The 13,276-nt window shown below is 40.2% G+C and overlaps 1 protein-coding gene across 1 annotated transcript in view; it reads right to left on the reverse strand.

Moving 5' to 3' along the window:
* The window catches only part of LOC124612449 (kalirin), a 1,731,149-nt gene that overhangs the window by 1,275,012 nt on the left and 442,861 nt on the right, over positions 1-13,276 (reverse strand). The window contains exon 8 of the mRNA XM_047140672.1: positions 1,404-1,595. Within this exon, the coding sequence (XP_046996628.1) occupies positions 1,404-1,595 (192 nt within the window). The remainder of the gene's footprint in view (positions 1-1,403; positions 1,596-13,276) is intronic.

Genomic DNA, 13,276 nt, shown 5'->3' on the forward strand with positions numbered 1-13,276 from the left:
TTACAACAAAATGAAACTGGTACTGGTTAAATGTGAATAAACTTTTTATACCGTACTTGCTGCTGGTTGCTGTATTTAAGATATAGCCCTTGTGACGTTCCCTTGCATATATCATGTCCCAAAAATGGCAAACCATGATTACCGTCACAATAGTACAATAAATGAAACTGCTGAGAGACTCAATAAACTGTGAACAATAAGAGAATCTAAAGATAATATTTAAGACCATGAAATATGGTATGCAAAACATAGTACCTACTTACTGTAGAAAGATAACTACCATTTATATAATCACATTTGATCTAATCACAAAAGTTTGCTTCTCAGATGAATGAATTAGCGTTACTGTGCTATTACCCAAAGTCATTAAGTCATTGTCAATGGGATGTTAAACCCAATCATCCTTCCTTCCTTCCAGCATGGCTGTTGAAACTGTACAACAATTCCCTGGCAGTAACATCATATAGAATATGATGACACTGGGCTTACTATTTTTCCAATAAAAAGAAGCTTGAAACTCATTTCATCACAACATTATCAAGATGGATGAAGAATTCTGGCTTAGCAAAGTGTGGACCATGGCTCGGAAAATCCTGAAGGCCAAATGTTTTCCATTTTTATCATTCCATTAGTTATATTCTGTCCCACAGTCAAAACAGTAGTAGCACACTACTTTTCCCCCATTCTAGCAACACTGCACAAGAATGTTAAGCAGAAGAGTTAGGAGCATAAGGATGATGATACAGTGTTTCTGAATTCTGACTATACATTTTAAGAATTTGTGGCGGAGCCCAAGCTGATACAATTTATAAGAGAAATTTCTATGAAACATGGACAAACATGGGAAACAATGTGTTCCATGCTCCTATTTTTGTTGAGTGAAAGAGTGACAGTAATTAATTATTATATGTTTTATTATTACATTAGTAAAAATCTGAATAATGCCATATCAATGTCAACTGTTAACAGCTGTATAGAGGAATAGGATGGAAACCATTAGTGGAAGTGGCAGTATTGAGTGTACAGTATTAAATGTGACAGTGAGCATTCACAAAAAGTGGCTTGTCTCATCTTCTAAATCTTACTCACTAGTTTTTTTTTTAATTTGAAAAAAGAGAAAAAGAGAAAGTCACTAGAGATGAGCAAAAAGGGATATTCAGCATTATAAATGTTTAACACATTCTCCACAGTCATGAAATACTTTCAAGCAAATGCACTAGGCCACTGGGTTGCAGTGGTAGGAGCAAGGAGTGACAATGTCTGACATAATTTTCTCTTTTTATCCCACAACACATCAAATAAACATGCCATGTAGAAATACTAAAAGAAGCTCTGAATTGTTCTCTATCACAATGAACCAAGAACACAAAAAAGTAGAAATTTCATAAGCTCAGTCTTCTTACCTGTTCAGCTTTATGGTGAAACAACACAGAAAGAGCTAAAACAGATGTTCTTTCATCCAAGCCTGCTGCAAACTCCTTCCATGTCCTGTCAAGCCTGCTTGCCACAGTACGAATGTGTTGAGCAGCATAGTGATTACTTTCTATTAGGCGGGAAGCTACAGTTAAAATCCTATTAATATTTACATACACGTTCTGGAAGAAAAACGTATCACTTTTAGTAACATGGTTGTGCATAAAGTTATATACTATTCAAAACATGAAACAATAGGCAGGTGTGTTTAATGAAAGAGTAGTAATGACTCTTTCTGAATTAATGGCTCCAGTTTCAACATTAATTGAGATTACAATTAATCAATGTATAACAATAAACGCGTACATTTTATTTACGTGCTGTTAATATATTGTGCGTATTTTTGATTACAGTCTCATTTTTAAATTTATATGCATTCCAGATTAGAAACCAGCTTTCTGTTCACCACACTTCATTCATCACATTTATGAGATAAGAAAAGTAAACTGGAAACCACTGAGCCGTCACAACATTGCTACTATTTCAGTAGATTGGACAGAGTGTACGAGATATATATAAGTGAATGGTGCAGTACAGTGCAATGGAGCTGCCACTAAGCTTCAATTTTATAATTTTAAGAAAAGCATGAGAAATATCAAAGTACAAATCTTGTACTGCAGCAAAGTGGAAGAAAAGTTAAAGTTGTCATGAGCTAGTGAGAACAGTCCAAACAAGTCTGATGTGAAGTCCAAAACAACAGGAAGGATGTATGCATCAAACAATGTATCTACGTATACATCTACATGCATACTCAGCACAGCACTGTGGAGTTCATGCACAGTGTATTTCTCACTGCATTACTTATTATGGATTTTACTCATCCCATTCATATATGAAATGCCAGAGGAACAGTTGTTTAAATGGCTTTGTGCACACTGTAGTTAGTCTAAGCATGTCCATGCGATACCTGCAGGAGTGGTATGTTGGGGGCTGGAGTATATTCCTAGATTCATCATTGAATGTTGGTTCTTGAAACTTATTAAGTACATTTTCCCAGTCTATACCTATCTCCAAGCATATGCTAGTTCAAGTTCTTCAGCTTCTTCACGACACTCTCCCATGAGCAAAATGAACCTTTGACTAATAGTGCTGCCCTTCTCTGCATTTGTTCAGTAAGCTCTGGTAGTCCTAGTCGGTAGCCCACACATTTGAGCAACATTCTAGGATGGGTCACGCGAATGTTTTGGAAGCAATCTCCATTGCAGAGCGACTGCTTTCCTCTAGTATTGTACTAATGAACCAAAATCTGCCACCTACTTTACCTGTGAGCAAGCCTAAGAGTCATTACATTTCATATTCCTATAAACGGTTACAACCAGATATTTGTATGAACTGACTGATTCCAACTGTGAGATATAGATATTGGAGTCGTAGGATATTTCTAAACATTTAAAGTGAGTTACCAATCTTTTTCACCACTTTGAAAACCTATCAATATCTGACTGAATATTTATGCAGCTTTTTTTTGACAGTACTTTTTTATAGATTACTTCATCATGTGTGAAACCTTTGTATGGAGCGAAATGTTAGTGGCATATACATTAAGGAGACAAAAGTCATGGGATAGCAATACGTACATATACACATGGTGGTAGCATCACATACATAAGATATAAAAGGGCTGAGCACTGGCTAAGCTGTCATCTGTACTCAAGTGATTCAAGTGAAAAGTTTTCTGACATGATGGGAATTAAAAGGCTTTGAACATGGTATGGTAATTGAAGCTAGGAGCATAAGACATTCTGTTTTGGAAATCATTAGGGAATTCAATATTCCAAGACCCACAGTGTCAAGAATGTGCCAACAATCCCAAATTTTCCAGCAATGCTTCTCACTATGGACTACACATCACTAAGAGACGAGCAGAAATAAGCGAAATAACTGCAGAAATCAATGTGGGACATACGATGAAGTTATCTATTAGGACAGCGTGGCAAAATTTGGCATTAATGAGCTATGGCAGCAGACAACCAGGCGAGTACCTTTGCTAACAGCATGACATCGCCTGCAGTGCCTCTCCTGGTCTCATAACCATAATGGTTGGATCCTCTGTGGTAAGTCAATCTAATCTAATCTAATCTAATGAAAAACTGTGGTCTGGTCAGATGAGTCCTAATTTCCGTTGGAAAGAGCTGATGGTAGGGTTTGAGTGTGGCATGGACCCCATGAAGCCATGGACCTGGGGTGTCAAAATGGCACTGTGCAAACTGATGGTACTCCATAATTGTGTGAGTTGTGTTTGGATGGAATTGACTAGCTTCTCTGATCCAACTGAACAAATCATTGATTATTTGCAGCCATTCATGGACTTCATGCTCACAAGCAATGATGGAATTTTTATGGATGACAACGCATCATGACACTGGGTTACAACTGTTCATAATTGGTTGGAAGAGCATTCTGGATAATTCGAGCGAATGACCTGGTCACTCAAATTGCCTGACATGAATCCCATTGAGCATTTATGGGCATAACTGAGAGCTCAGTTCATACACAAAATCCCGCAACAACAATACTTTCACATTTACAAATGTCTGTAGAGGCAGCATGGTTCAGTATTTCTGCAGGGGAACATCCAGTGACTTGTTGAGTCCGTGCCACATTGAGTTGCTGCACTATACTGACATCATATTAGCAGGTATCCCATGAATTTTGTCACCTCAGTGTACTGTAACAAAGTTAGCTAAACACATTGAGGGCCATGGTTAAACAGCAAGTGGCTTTGTGAACTTCAGACATGGCTTGCACTTGCTGCAGATGCAGTGTAAACTGTGACTGGATTGGTGCAAGTCGATACAGGTGAATAGTCTATGCTGAGCAATGAGTTGATATTCACATTACTGTTTTGGCCAGTGTGGGTACAATATTGTGAATACTTATATTACTCTGTGGTAAGATATCTAAGGAAAATTTCACTAAAACTGAAGTAAGGACATAGTGCTGATCCGTCAGATAAGGCAAAACAGTGCACAAAGTAATTATTTACTCATCATATATATCTGGTGAGCAGCTATTACAATATTTTTATTGTGCCATTAATGAAGGTATTATCTTCAAGTTATAATGTGGGAATTTGCATATCCAACATAAGGAAATATGTGGCACTGTATTCATGTTAACAAAGGCCAATACTGATGATGTAGACACTTGTCATGGAAATGGCAAATTTTGCTGTTAACAAGTGACTGTTCTTTCCCTGGGGCAGTCTGAGTACTATATCCGAGTCTGTGAGAACAGGACACACAGGGTCTAGATGAGTATTCATATATCTCTCAGAGTTTATCCCCTTGCACTCAACTATTCTTTACTTGGAGTTCTGACAAGAGAAACAGCTATCATGAATGTCTTCATAACATCAGTGAAAATTATGAAGAGTTTTTGGTCATTGTTTCTAAAGAGCAGTCATTTTTAGCTCAATGAATTATCTGAGGAATTTTGCATATTAGGGAGGATATAAGTGCCCAGAATTTATGGAGTGACACAATTTTAGCTCATGACTGGAAAGAAGTCCCATAATGAATCCCGTGGAGGGTGTAAATTACGAAGGAAAGCATCTGAGAGGAAGTCTAGTGACAAAGTATGTGGAAGGAGAATGAGTATCCAGTATTCAATGGACTAAGTGTAGATATGAGAATCAATCATATCGGAACATTGTCTAGAAGAGGAAAGCGGGTCATTAAGAACTAAAAAGAAAAAAAAAGAATGACACTTCACTGGAGAAGTATTTGTGGTTTTCCCAATGTAACCTGAAACGAAAAGTTGGATAGAAAGAATTTACGGCATTCAAACAGTGATGAGAAGGAATTTCAGGTATTACTATATTTCATTTCACTAGTGCTGAAACAACTGTTGTACCTTTATCTTCACTTGAAGTGGGCCCTGGCTTAGTGATAACCAAATTCTGGCTCACAAAAGTAGATATCAAAATTTTCTATGAAATCATGATAGAAACTGTAGGGATTAAGACACTGTGTTGCAGGTAATGATGAGACGGGTAGTTGTAGATTAAATTACTGATTGCAGTGGAGTCATTTCCAATTACACACCAGAAAAAGAGCTACAAAAACTTGCTTAGCCAGTGACTCAGGTAATGATACTGTTTACTCATTCTCAGAGTCAGTGGCATCACATACACACAACAGGCAGTCAGACCACCACAACACACTGGAGAACACAACCTCCTCCACCACATCACATCACATGGCACAACCCCGTGGTCTCTGGAGCGGGATAAAGCTGCCTGCACAGTGATAACAAGCCAGTGTCATACTCAGGCTGTAAACTTGGATTATTTTTGACTCTGGCTAGATTTTTTTTATAGCAGTGCAATGGACTTGGGCTTTATTCATGGAATTCCTGCATTTCACTGTGTTCATTCTTTGCGTAGCTGCAGCCAGCCAGAAGTTTTTGTTGTGCAGTGAACCCATAACTTACCAAGCTTGTAAATAGTGTTTCTGTTCACATAAACAGAACAGAAGCAACATTTTGACACTATGAAGATGTGATACTGGTGAGGAACAGGAAGAACAATTAAAGATTAAGTGAATTAAAATAGAAACTGTTTTTGGTTTTGCATGGCAACAAACAAACATTTTTGGTGTATAGAGAGAGAGAGAGAGAGAGAGAGAGAGAGAGAGAGAGAGAGAGAGAGAGAAGTCCTATTAACTATGTTAGTTATTAGTTGACATCTCCATTCATAGAACATCTCAAATACGTCTAAAACAGTTAGCAAAATATTGTGCCAAAGCATTAACTATCATAACAACAGCAAATTTCTAATTTCTCTCTAGCATTATTGTTGCTATTGAGATACTTGTAATAGTTTGTGTGGTAACAAAGTAATACACAAAACCAATCCAAGTAACACAAATATGGCTTTATTCATAAACCTCTGAACAATAATGGATATAAGCCTCTGTGACTCCACACATAAGAAGACACAGAACAGCTGATGTGGGTGGTACAAACTACAAGAACATAGAGAGAGCCAGTCAGCATTGCTCAACACGTATTAAGTGTGAGTCACTGGTAGATGGCACATTACAGACAGTTTTGTGTGCACATTTCCTACTGGTGGTCTCTAGTGGCTAGCCCATGGTGATACTGTTGGCGGTTGATTTGAGTACAGATGTACAATAATACTGCACTTGGTGCACTCAACTCACATGCATTAGAAGCAGGAAACAGCACACATCTCCCTCATGTGAAGTGGGCACCCAGGCGATGGAGGAGACACCGGCAGCCTGACAAGACACACAACCATTGGATCCAAGGTCGTGGCAGCCAGTGCCAATAGAGGGGGCAAGACTATATGCTGGGGAGGCACTGGAATATAGGGCAAGAACACACATGGATGTGGGCATTCCCAAGGGTGGCGGGCTCCAGTGTGAAGAAGCTGGACAAACTCGACCATGGCACATGCAGTGCAGGCCGGAGAAGGTGGAGGAGTGTGCATGGCTGCGGGCCATGGAGCAACTCAGCTAGGCTCCGATCCCCCATTGGCATGAAGCAAGAGGTGCTCAGAAAATGGAGAAGGGTGTCATCCAGCGAAGAATCCACTACAAACTTTTTCAGTTGGAACCTAAAGGTACGCACTAGTCATTCCACTTTACCATTTGACTGAGAGTGGAATGGCAGAGCCGTAACATGACAAATGCCATGATGGGAACAAAACAACTGAAAGGTGTGAGAAATGAACTGAGGCCCATTATTGGAAACTAAGGTACACGGCAATCCCTCAATAGAAAAGCCCTCAATAGAAAAGCCCTCAAAAGTGTATGAATTGCCAATGTGACTCACACCAGAGAGTGTATGGAAAAAGAATATGCATCCACAGCCAAGAGCCAACAGAAATTCAAGAAGGGACCAGCAAAGTTAACGTGAATGCATACCTTTGGCTGTCATGGAGTGGGCCAGGGGGTCAGATATGTCCTGGGAGCTGCCTGATGTCAGGCACACTGCTCACAAGATGCAAAAACATGGACAACTTTGCTGTCAATCACAGGCCAAAAAACATGTCTTCTAGCTAAGAGTTTAGTGTGCTTAACTCCCCATTGGTCATAGTGAAGAAGTCATAGAACCTCACACCGTAATGTGGTGGGAATGACTACTTTGGGAGAGACGTCTTCTGTGGACATCAAAACACCATCAAAGAAGGAAAAATAGTTGCACAAGAGGTCCAAAGCCTGACCTGGCAGTTTATCTAGCAAGCCCCATTGAAGAAACTGAGGCACATGGCAGAGAACTGCGTCGGTGGCACTGGCAGCTGCTATGTGCGGACTTTTAATTGGGAAACGCTAGAACGCTGCCTGCGTTTCAGTATTGAGATGGAAGGAAAGAAATTCTTCATGATGGAAGTTGGGATCAGGACCCACAGGAAGCCAGGACAAGGCATCTGCATTGGCAAGTTTGGATGTAGGTCAAGAATGGATTTTGTAATTGTAGTGAGACGAGAACAGCACCCAGCTTTGTAAGTGCTGTGCCGCCTTGTCAGGCAAGAGAGTGTGATGGTTAAACAAGAAAACCAAGTGTTCATGGTCAGTAACAAGATGAAACTCTGAGACATACAAAAAAAACACGAAATTTCTGGAGAGCGCAGACTATGGCAAGAGCCTTTTTTTTCCAATTGAGAGTAATGGTGCGGGGCTAGAGTGAGAGATTTAGAGGCAAAAGCAACAGGTCCTTCAGAGGCGTTGGCATAATGGTGCACTGGGACTGTGCTGAGGCCACAATGTGAGATGTCAGTCGGCACAATGATATGCTGTTCTGTAGAGAATGTAGCTAAACAAGGGGCTGAGAGTAATTTAGATTTCCACATTTAAAAAACATGTCCATGATCTGGGCTCCAGCAAAGAGGTATATTCTTGCACAACAAGGCATGCAATGAGTAGACCAATGTGGCTGCTCCTGGCAGGAATTTGTGGTAGAGGCTATCTTCCCTAGGAAAGCCTGAAGCTCCTTCATGGACGAGGATCGAGGTGTAGATGTAACTGTGAAGATGTGATCTGGCAGAAGGTGAACCCCATCCCACAAGACCTTGATCACCAAACAAACAACAGAAAGTTTAAAAACCTGAGATTTCATGAGGTGTAAGACAGAAAACTTAAGTGCCAAAATTTTTCAAGAGACCGGCCATGGAGAGCCCCTGAGAACAATATCATCCAGATAATTAATGCAAACCAGGACAAGTGTAGTGAATTTCCCCAAAGATCATTGGAAAATAGCAGGGGCACTAACCACATCACAAGAAAAGCACAAATGCTGATAGAGACTCAAATGAGTATTCAAAACCAGAACTTGCCAAGACTCTCTGCCCAAAGGAACCCACAGATACACTTCAGACAAATCAATTTCAGGAAACTACTGGCCACTCGATATTTTTGCCAACAGTTCCTTTGGGCATGAGATAGAATATGTATCCATGAATGATGACGCACTGACTGCACTACTGAAGTCACCACAGAGATGAAGTTTCTCTGATGGGTCCTAAACTACAATCACCAAAGACGACCATTCACTGCCCATAAGAGACTGCACCACCCCTAGGAATTGAGGTCTGTCTAATTCTGCTTTCATTTGATCTTTCAGCATGAAAGGAATAGGATGTACATGACAGAAACAAGGCCAAACCACTGATTTCAAAGAAATACGAACAGAAAAATATGTAGCACATCCTATACCCTCTGAAAAAAAAATCTGAAAACTCATCATACAATTCAAATATGGTGCCTGATAGGAAACAGTGTGAACAGCATTGGTGATAGAAAATCCAATGGCCCGAAATGCATCCATTCCCACTGACTTGTAAGAGGCAGATGGCGTGAATTGTCCCAATAGCATAATGTTCTGTTTGTTATTACTGACCAGTTTCCATGTGACTTGTGTCAATAATGGTGAGCATATACTCATATAGGATTGACAATTCAATAACATCACTGCAACACCTGTGTATATCTGTAGCCGGAACACTTAGTGAAAAACACTTAACTTGATAAATGCTTGGGAGAAGTGGCAAGCATTAAAGTCACACAGTTTACATCTGTGTCTATATCTTGAGCAACTTTCAGTAATGACACTCGGGGTGACGTGTCCTTTCTTCTAGCATGCATTAGAAGTAGTAAAGCACTTAGGACATGCCAAACATTTGATGGACAAAACAGAAAGGACAAGAAGAAAACAGAGAACACTGACATGGCACTGTGGAAGTTGCGGCTGCTTCGACTGTCCCTGGTCTGCTCAGTGCTGTGCCGTCATGATTACTGCCATCACTGCTGCTTCCTCATGCAAGCTATCTGTTATCCTAGTGGGCACATCTTGTGACACTACTCCCACATCATCCCATGCTTCAATTTGGCCACCAGCTGCCCAAGAAACTTCAAAAGTTTGTGCTATTTGCAAAACTTCTGCCAATGGGATGTTTTCACAGAGTAAAGACTTCTGGTGCACTTCCTTGTCCGGAGCTAAACAGATAATTGCATTATGCACCATGGAGTCTGCATAAGAGTCATTATGGGCATCAATAATGATTTGACACATGGCTAAGGCCATGAAGTTTGGCTGCCCAGGCCCTGTATGACTGGTTTGGTTCCTTGTAGCATTGGTAGAATTCAACTTGCATCACTATGGCATACATGTAATTGCTCTTCAGTCTTGGATCCTTAACAGATTGGCTTAATGTAAGAGAAAGAAAAGATCCAATGAAGATGATGTGTTTCATTACATGATTTATCAGTAAGCATGAAAGTGTTACAGAGTTGGTCAACAAACAACAGTGGCAAATGCTACAAGAGCATGTTTGTGCATCACAGAAAGGTATAGTGTTGCAATTCTGGCTACACACATCTTGTGAAACATCCACAATAAGAGATTCAGAGAAATTAGGCCTCATACAAAGGTTTACCTTCAGTTGCAGCGTATTTTTTGTCCAGCATGATCACTTTGCCCTGTGACTTTTGTTGTAGAGGTTCATAGTGTTATTCATTGTTACCATTATTTGTTGTTACTATTGGTCATTGTTAGTGTTATTCATTGTTTCCATTATTCGTTGTGTGGTACTCAACGATGTCAGTGGGAAGTTCATCGGAAGTTATAAGTGGAAAAGTTCAACTTTATTCTCTTGGGCAGGGGATTTCCATTTCTCTTGAAGTGAATAGTTTACCCATTTGAGTGAGTTGAATGAGATGTAAGATCACATGTGTGTTCCATGTGGGACATTGCAACTCTCTTCCATGTCTCCACATGCTCCTGCCAAAGTGTCAAGCCCATAGTAATTCTGGACAGACTAGGAAACAATAGTGGTATCAGAAGTACTTTTTGTCATGCATCTTAATTTGGCTCACTGGCTAAAGCTGCAGATGTAGATTAGTCAAGACTGTTTACTATTACACACAGCTGACAAAATTCACAGTACCTTGATAAAAAATTGACATGTCAAATTTATGAGACTGTCAGATATTAATCTTAAATGACTGGATACATCTTCAATGAATCTCTCCATAAGGAGAAGCAGGGATATAATGGGTCTATGTTTGCGGATTGCAAATATAAAACATTTGTCCAATGACATTTCAATACAGTGTTCAGTAAAGGTAAACAAAAACGTAATGGACTTCTCACTGTATCAGCCATTACGTCTCAACAGTGAGTTTGTTGAGGCACAGGTACGTGAGGTGGGGTGGGGGTGGGGGGGGGGGGGATAGTCTGTTGACGGGAACGTAATGGTGAAAGTTTTTTGGTATTAACAGAGTATCATTATGATTCACTATTTGGAAAACGGTAAAAAAGTAGTTGTCATGGCCTTCAGCCTGAAGACTGTTTTGATGCAGCTGTCAATGCTATTCTATCCTATGCAAGTCTTTTCATCTCCAAATAGCTACTGCAACTTATATCCTTCTGAATCTGCTTACTGTATTCATCTCTTTGTCTCCCTTTACAATTTTTATGCCACACACGTCCCTCCAGCAGTAAAATGGTGATCACTTGATGTCTCAGAATGTATCCTATCGACCGATCCCTTCTTCTAGTCAGATTGTGCCACCAATTTCTTTCCTTACCAATTCTATTCAGTACGTCCTCATTAATTATGCGATCTACCCATCTAATCGCCAGATTTCTTCTGTAACACCACATTACAAAAGCTTCTTTTCTCTTGTTGTCTAAACTGTCAACTGTCCATGTTTTACTTCCATTCATGGCTACACCCCACACAAATATCTTCAGAAAACACTTCCTGACACTGACATATATATTTGATGTTAACAAACTGCTTTTCTTCAGAGCTGTATTTTTTGCTGTTGAAAGTCTACATTTTATATCCTCTCTACATTAGCCATCATCAGTTATTCTGGTGCACAAATAATAAACAATCCTCTACTACTTCTGGTGTCTCGTTTCCTAACCTAATTCCCTCAGCATCACCTGATTTAATTCTACTACATGCTACTGTCCTTGTTTTGCTTTTGTTGATGTTCATCTTACATCCTCCTTTCCAGACACTGTCCGTTTCACTCAACTGCCCTTCCAAGTTCTTTGCTGCCTCAGACAGAATTATATCATTGGCACACCTAAATGTTTTTGTAAAACAGTAACTGGCTTGCATTATCCAACATCACTGACCTGTTTGCATAATTAATCAAGCCAGAAATGACCAACTTTGATGAGCATAAATGTTGTACACATCAATCCTTGTCATAGCAAAGGTGCCCGACCATGGTTTTGAAATAGTTCTCCATCCACCTTACGCCCAACATTTAATTCCATGTCATTATTTTCTCTTACTTAACTAAAAAAAAGTGTTGAGGAGAAGAAATTTTCATCAAGTGAAGAGTTTACATGTACTGTAAAGAAGTATCACTCACCAATGGACACACATTTCTTTTCTGAGACTTCAAAAAATTGCAATCTAGCTATACTAAAAGCACTGAGCTCAACAAAAACTACGAGGGTTGTTTTTTAAGTAAGGGCTGTTCGCGCGTATAGTCCCGTAGTTCGCATGGACGCCGCAACAAGCCTACGCGCCACTTGCCGGCATCCTTCCCGTTCACACTGATGCAAGTTGCAGCTCTGTAGCTGACGTGTACACATCGCTGTGCCACTTTATAATGTTTACGATTATTGAATCGCCCGCCGCGTGAGAGATACGGTCAGTGATATGAGTTTTGACCGCGAGAAGCCTATCAGCTGCAGAAATTCATCGTCAGTTAACAGAAGTTTATGGCTTGAATGCAATGAGTGAAGGCGTCGATGGGTTAGAGAGTTTAAAAATGGCCGTCAAAACGTCCATGACGAAGAACGCTCAGGCCGACCCTCTGTGATCACTGATGATTTGGTGGCTGCAGCCGAAACAAAGATTCGTGAGGACAGAAGATTCACAATTTCCACTCTTTCTTTGGAATTTCCACAAGTTTCAAGATCGGTTTTGTACAAAATTGTGTCTGAAAACCTAAACTTTAAGAAACTGTGTTCTCGGTGGGTACCCAGACTCCTCACAGAGGACCACAAAGGGAAGAGATTTGCCACTTCATTGGACTTTTTGATTCGTTATGAGGAAGAAGGGGATGACATGTTGAGTCAAATTGTCACTGGAGACGAAACATGAGTATCCCATACTACTCCTGAAAGCAAGCGACAATCGATGGAATGGCGACACACAACCTCACCCGTCAATGTCAAAGCCAAACAGACGCTGTCAAAGCGCAAGATTATGGCAACTGTGTTCTGGGACCGGCGCGGTGTTTTGCTAGTGGACTTTATACCACGAGAAACGACAATCAACTCAGATGCCTACCATGCAACTCTAAAGAAG

This window comes from Schistocerca americana, chromosome 4, assembly GCF_021461395.2.
Source record: "Schistocerca americana isolate TAMUIC-IGC-003095 chromosome 4, iqSchAmer2.1, whole genome shotgun sequence".
Taxonomy (NCBI): Eukaryota; Metazoa; Arthropoda; class Insecta; order Orthoptera; family Acrididae; genus Schistocerca; species Schistocerca americana.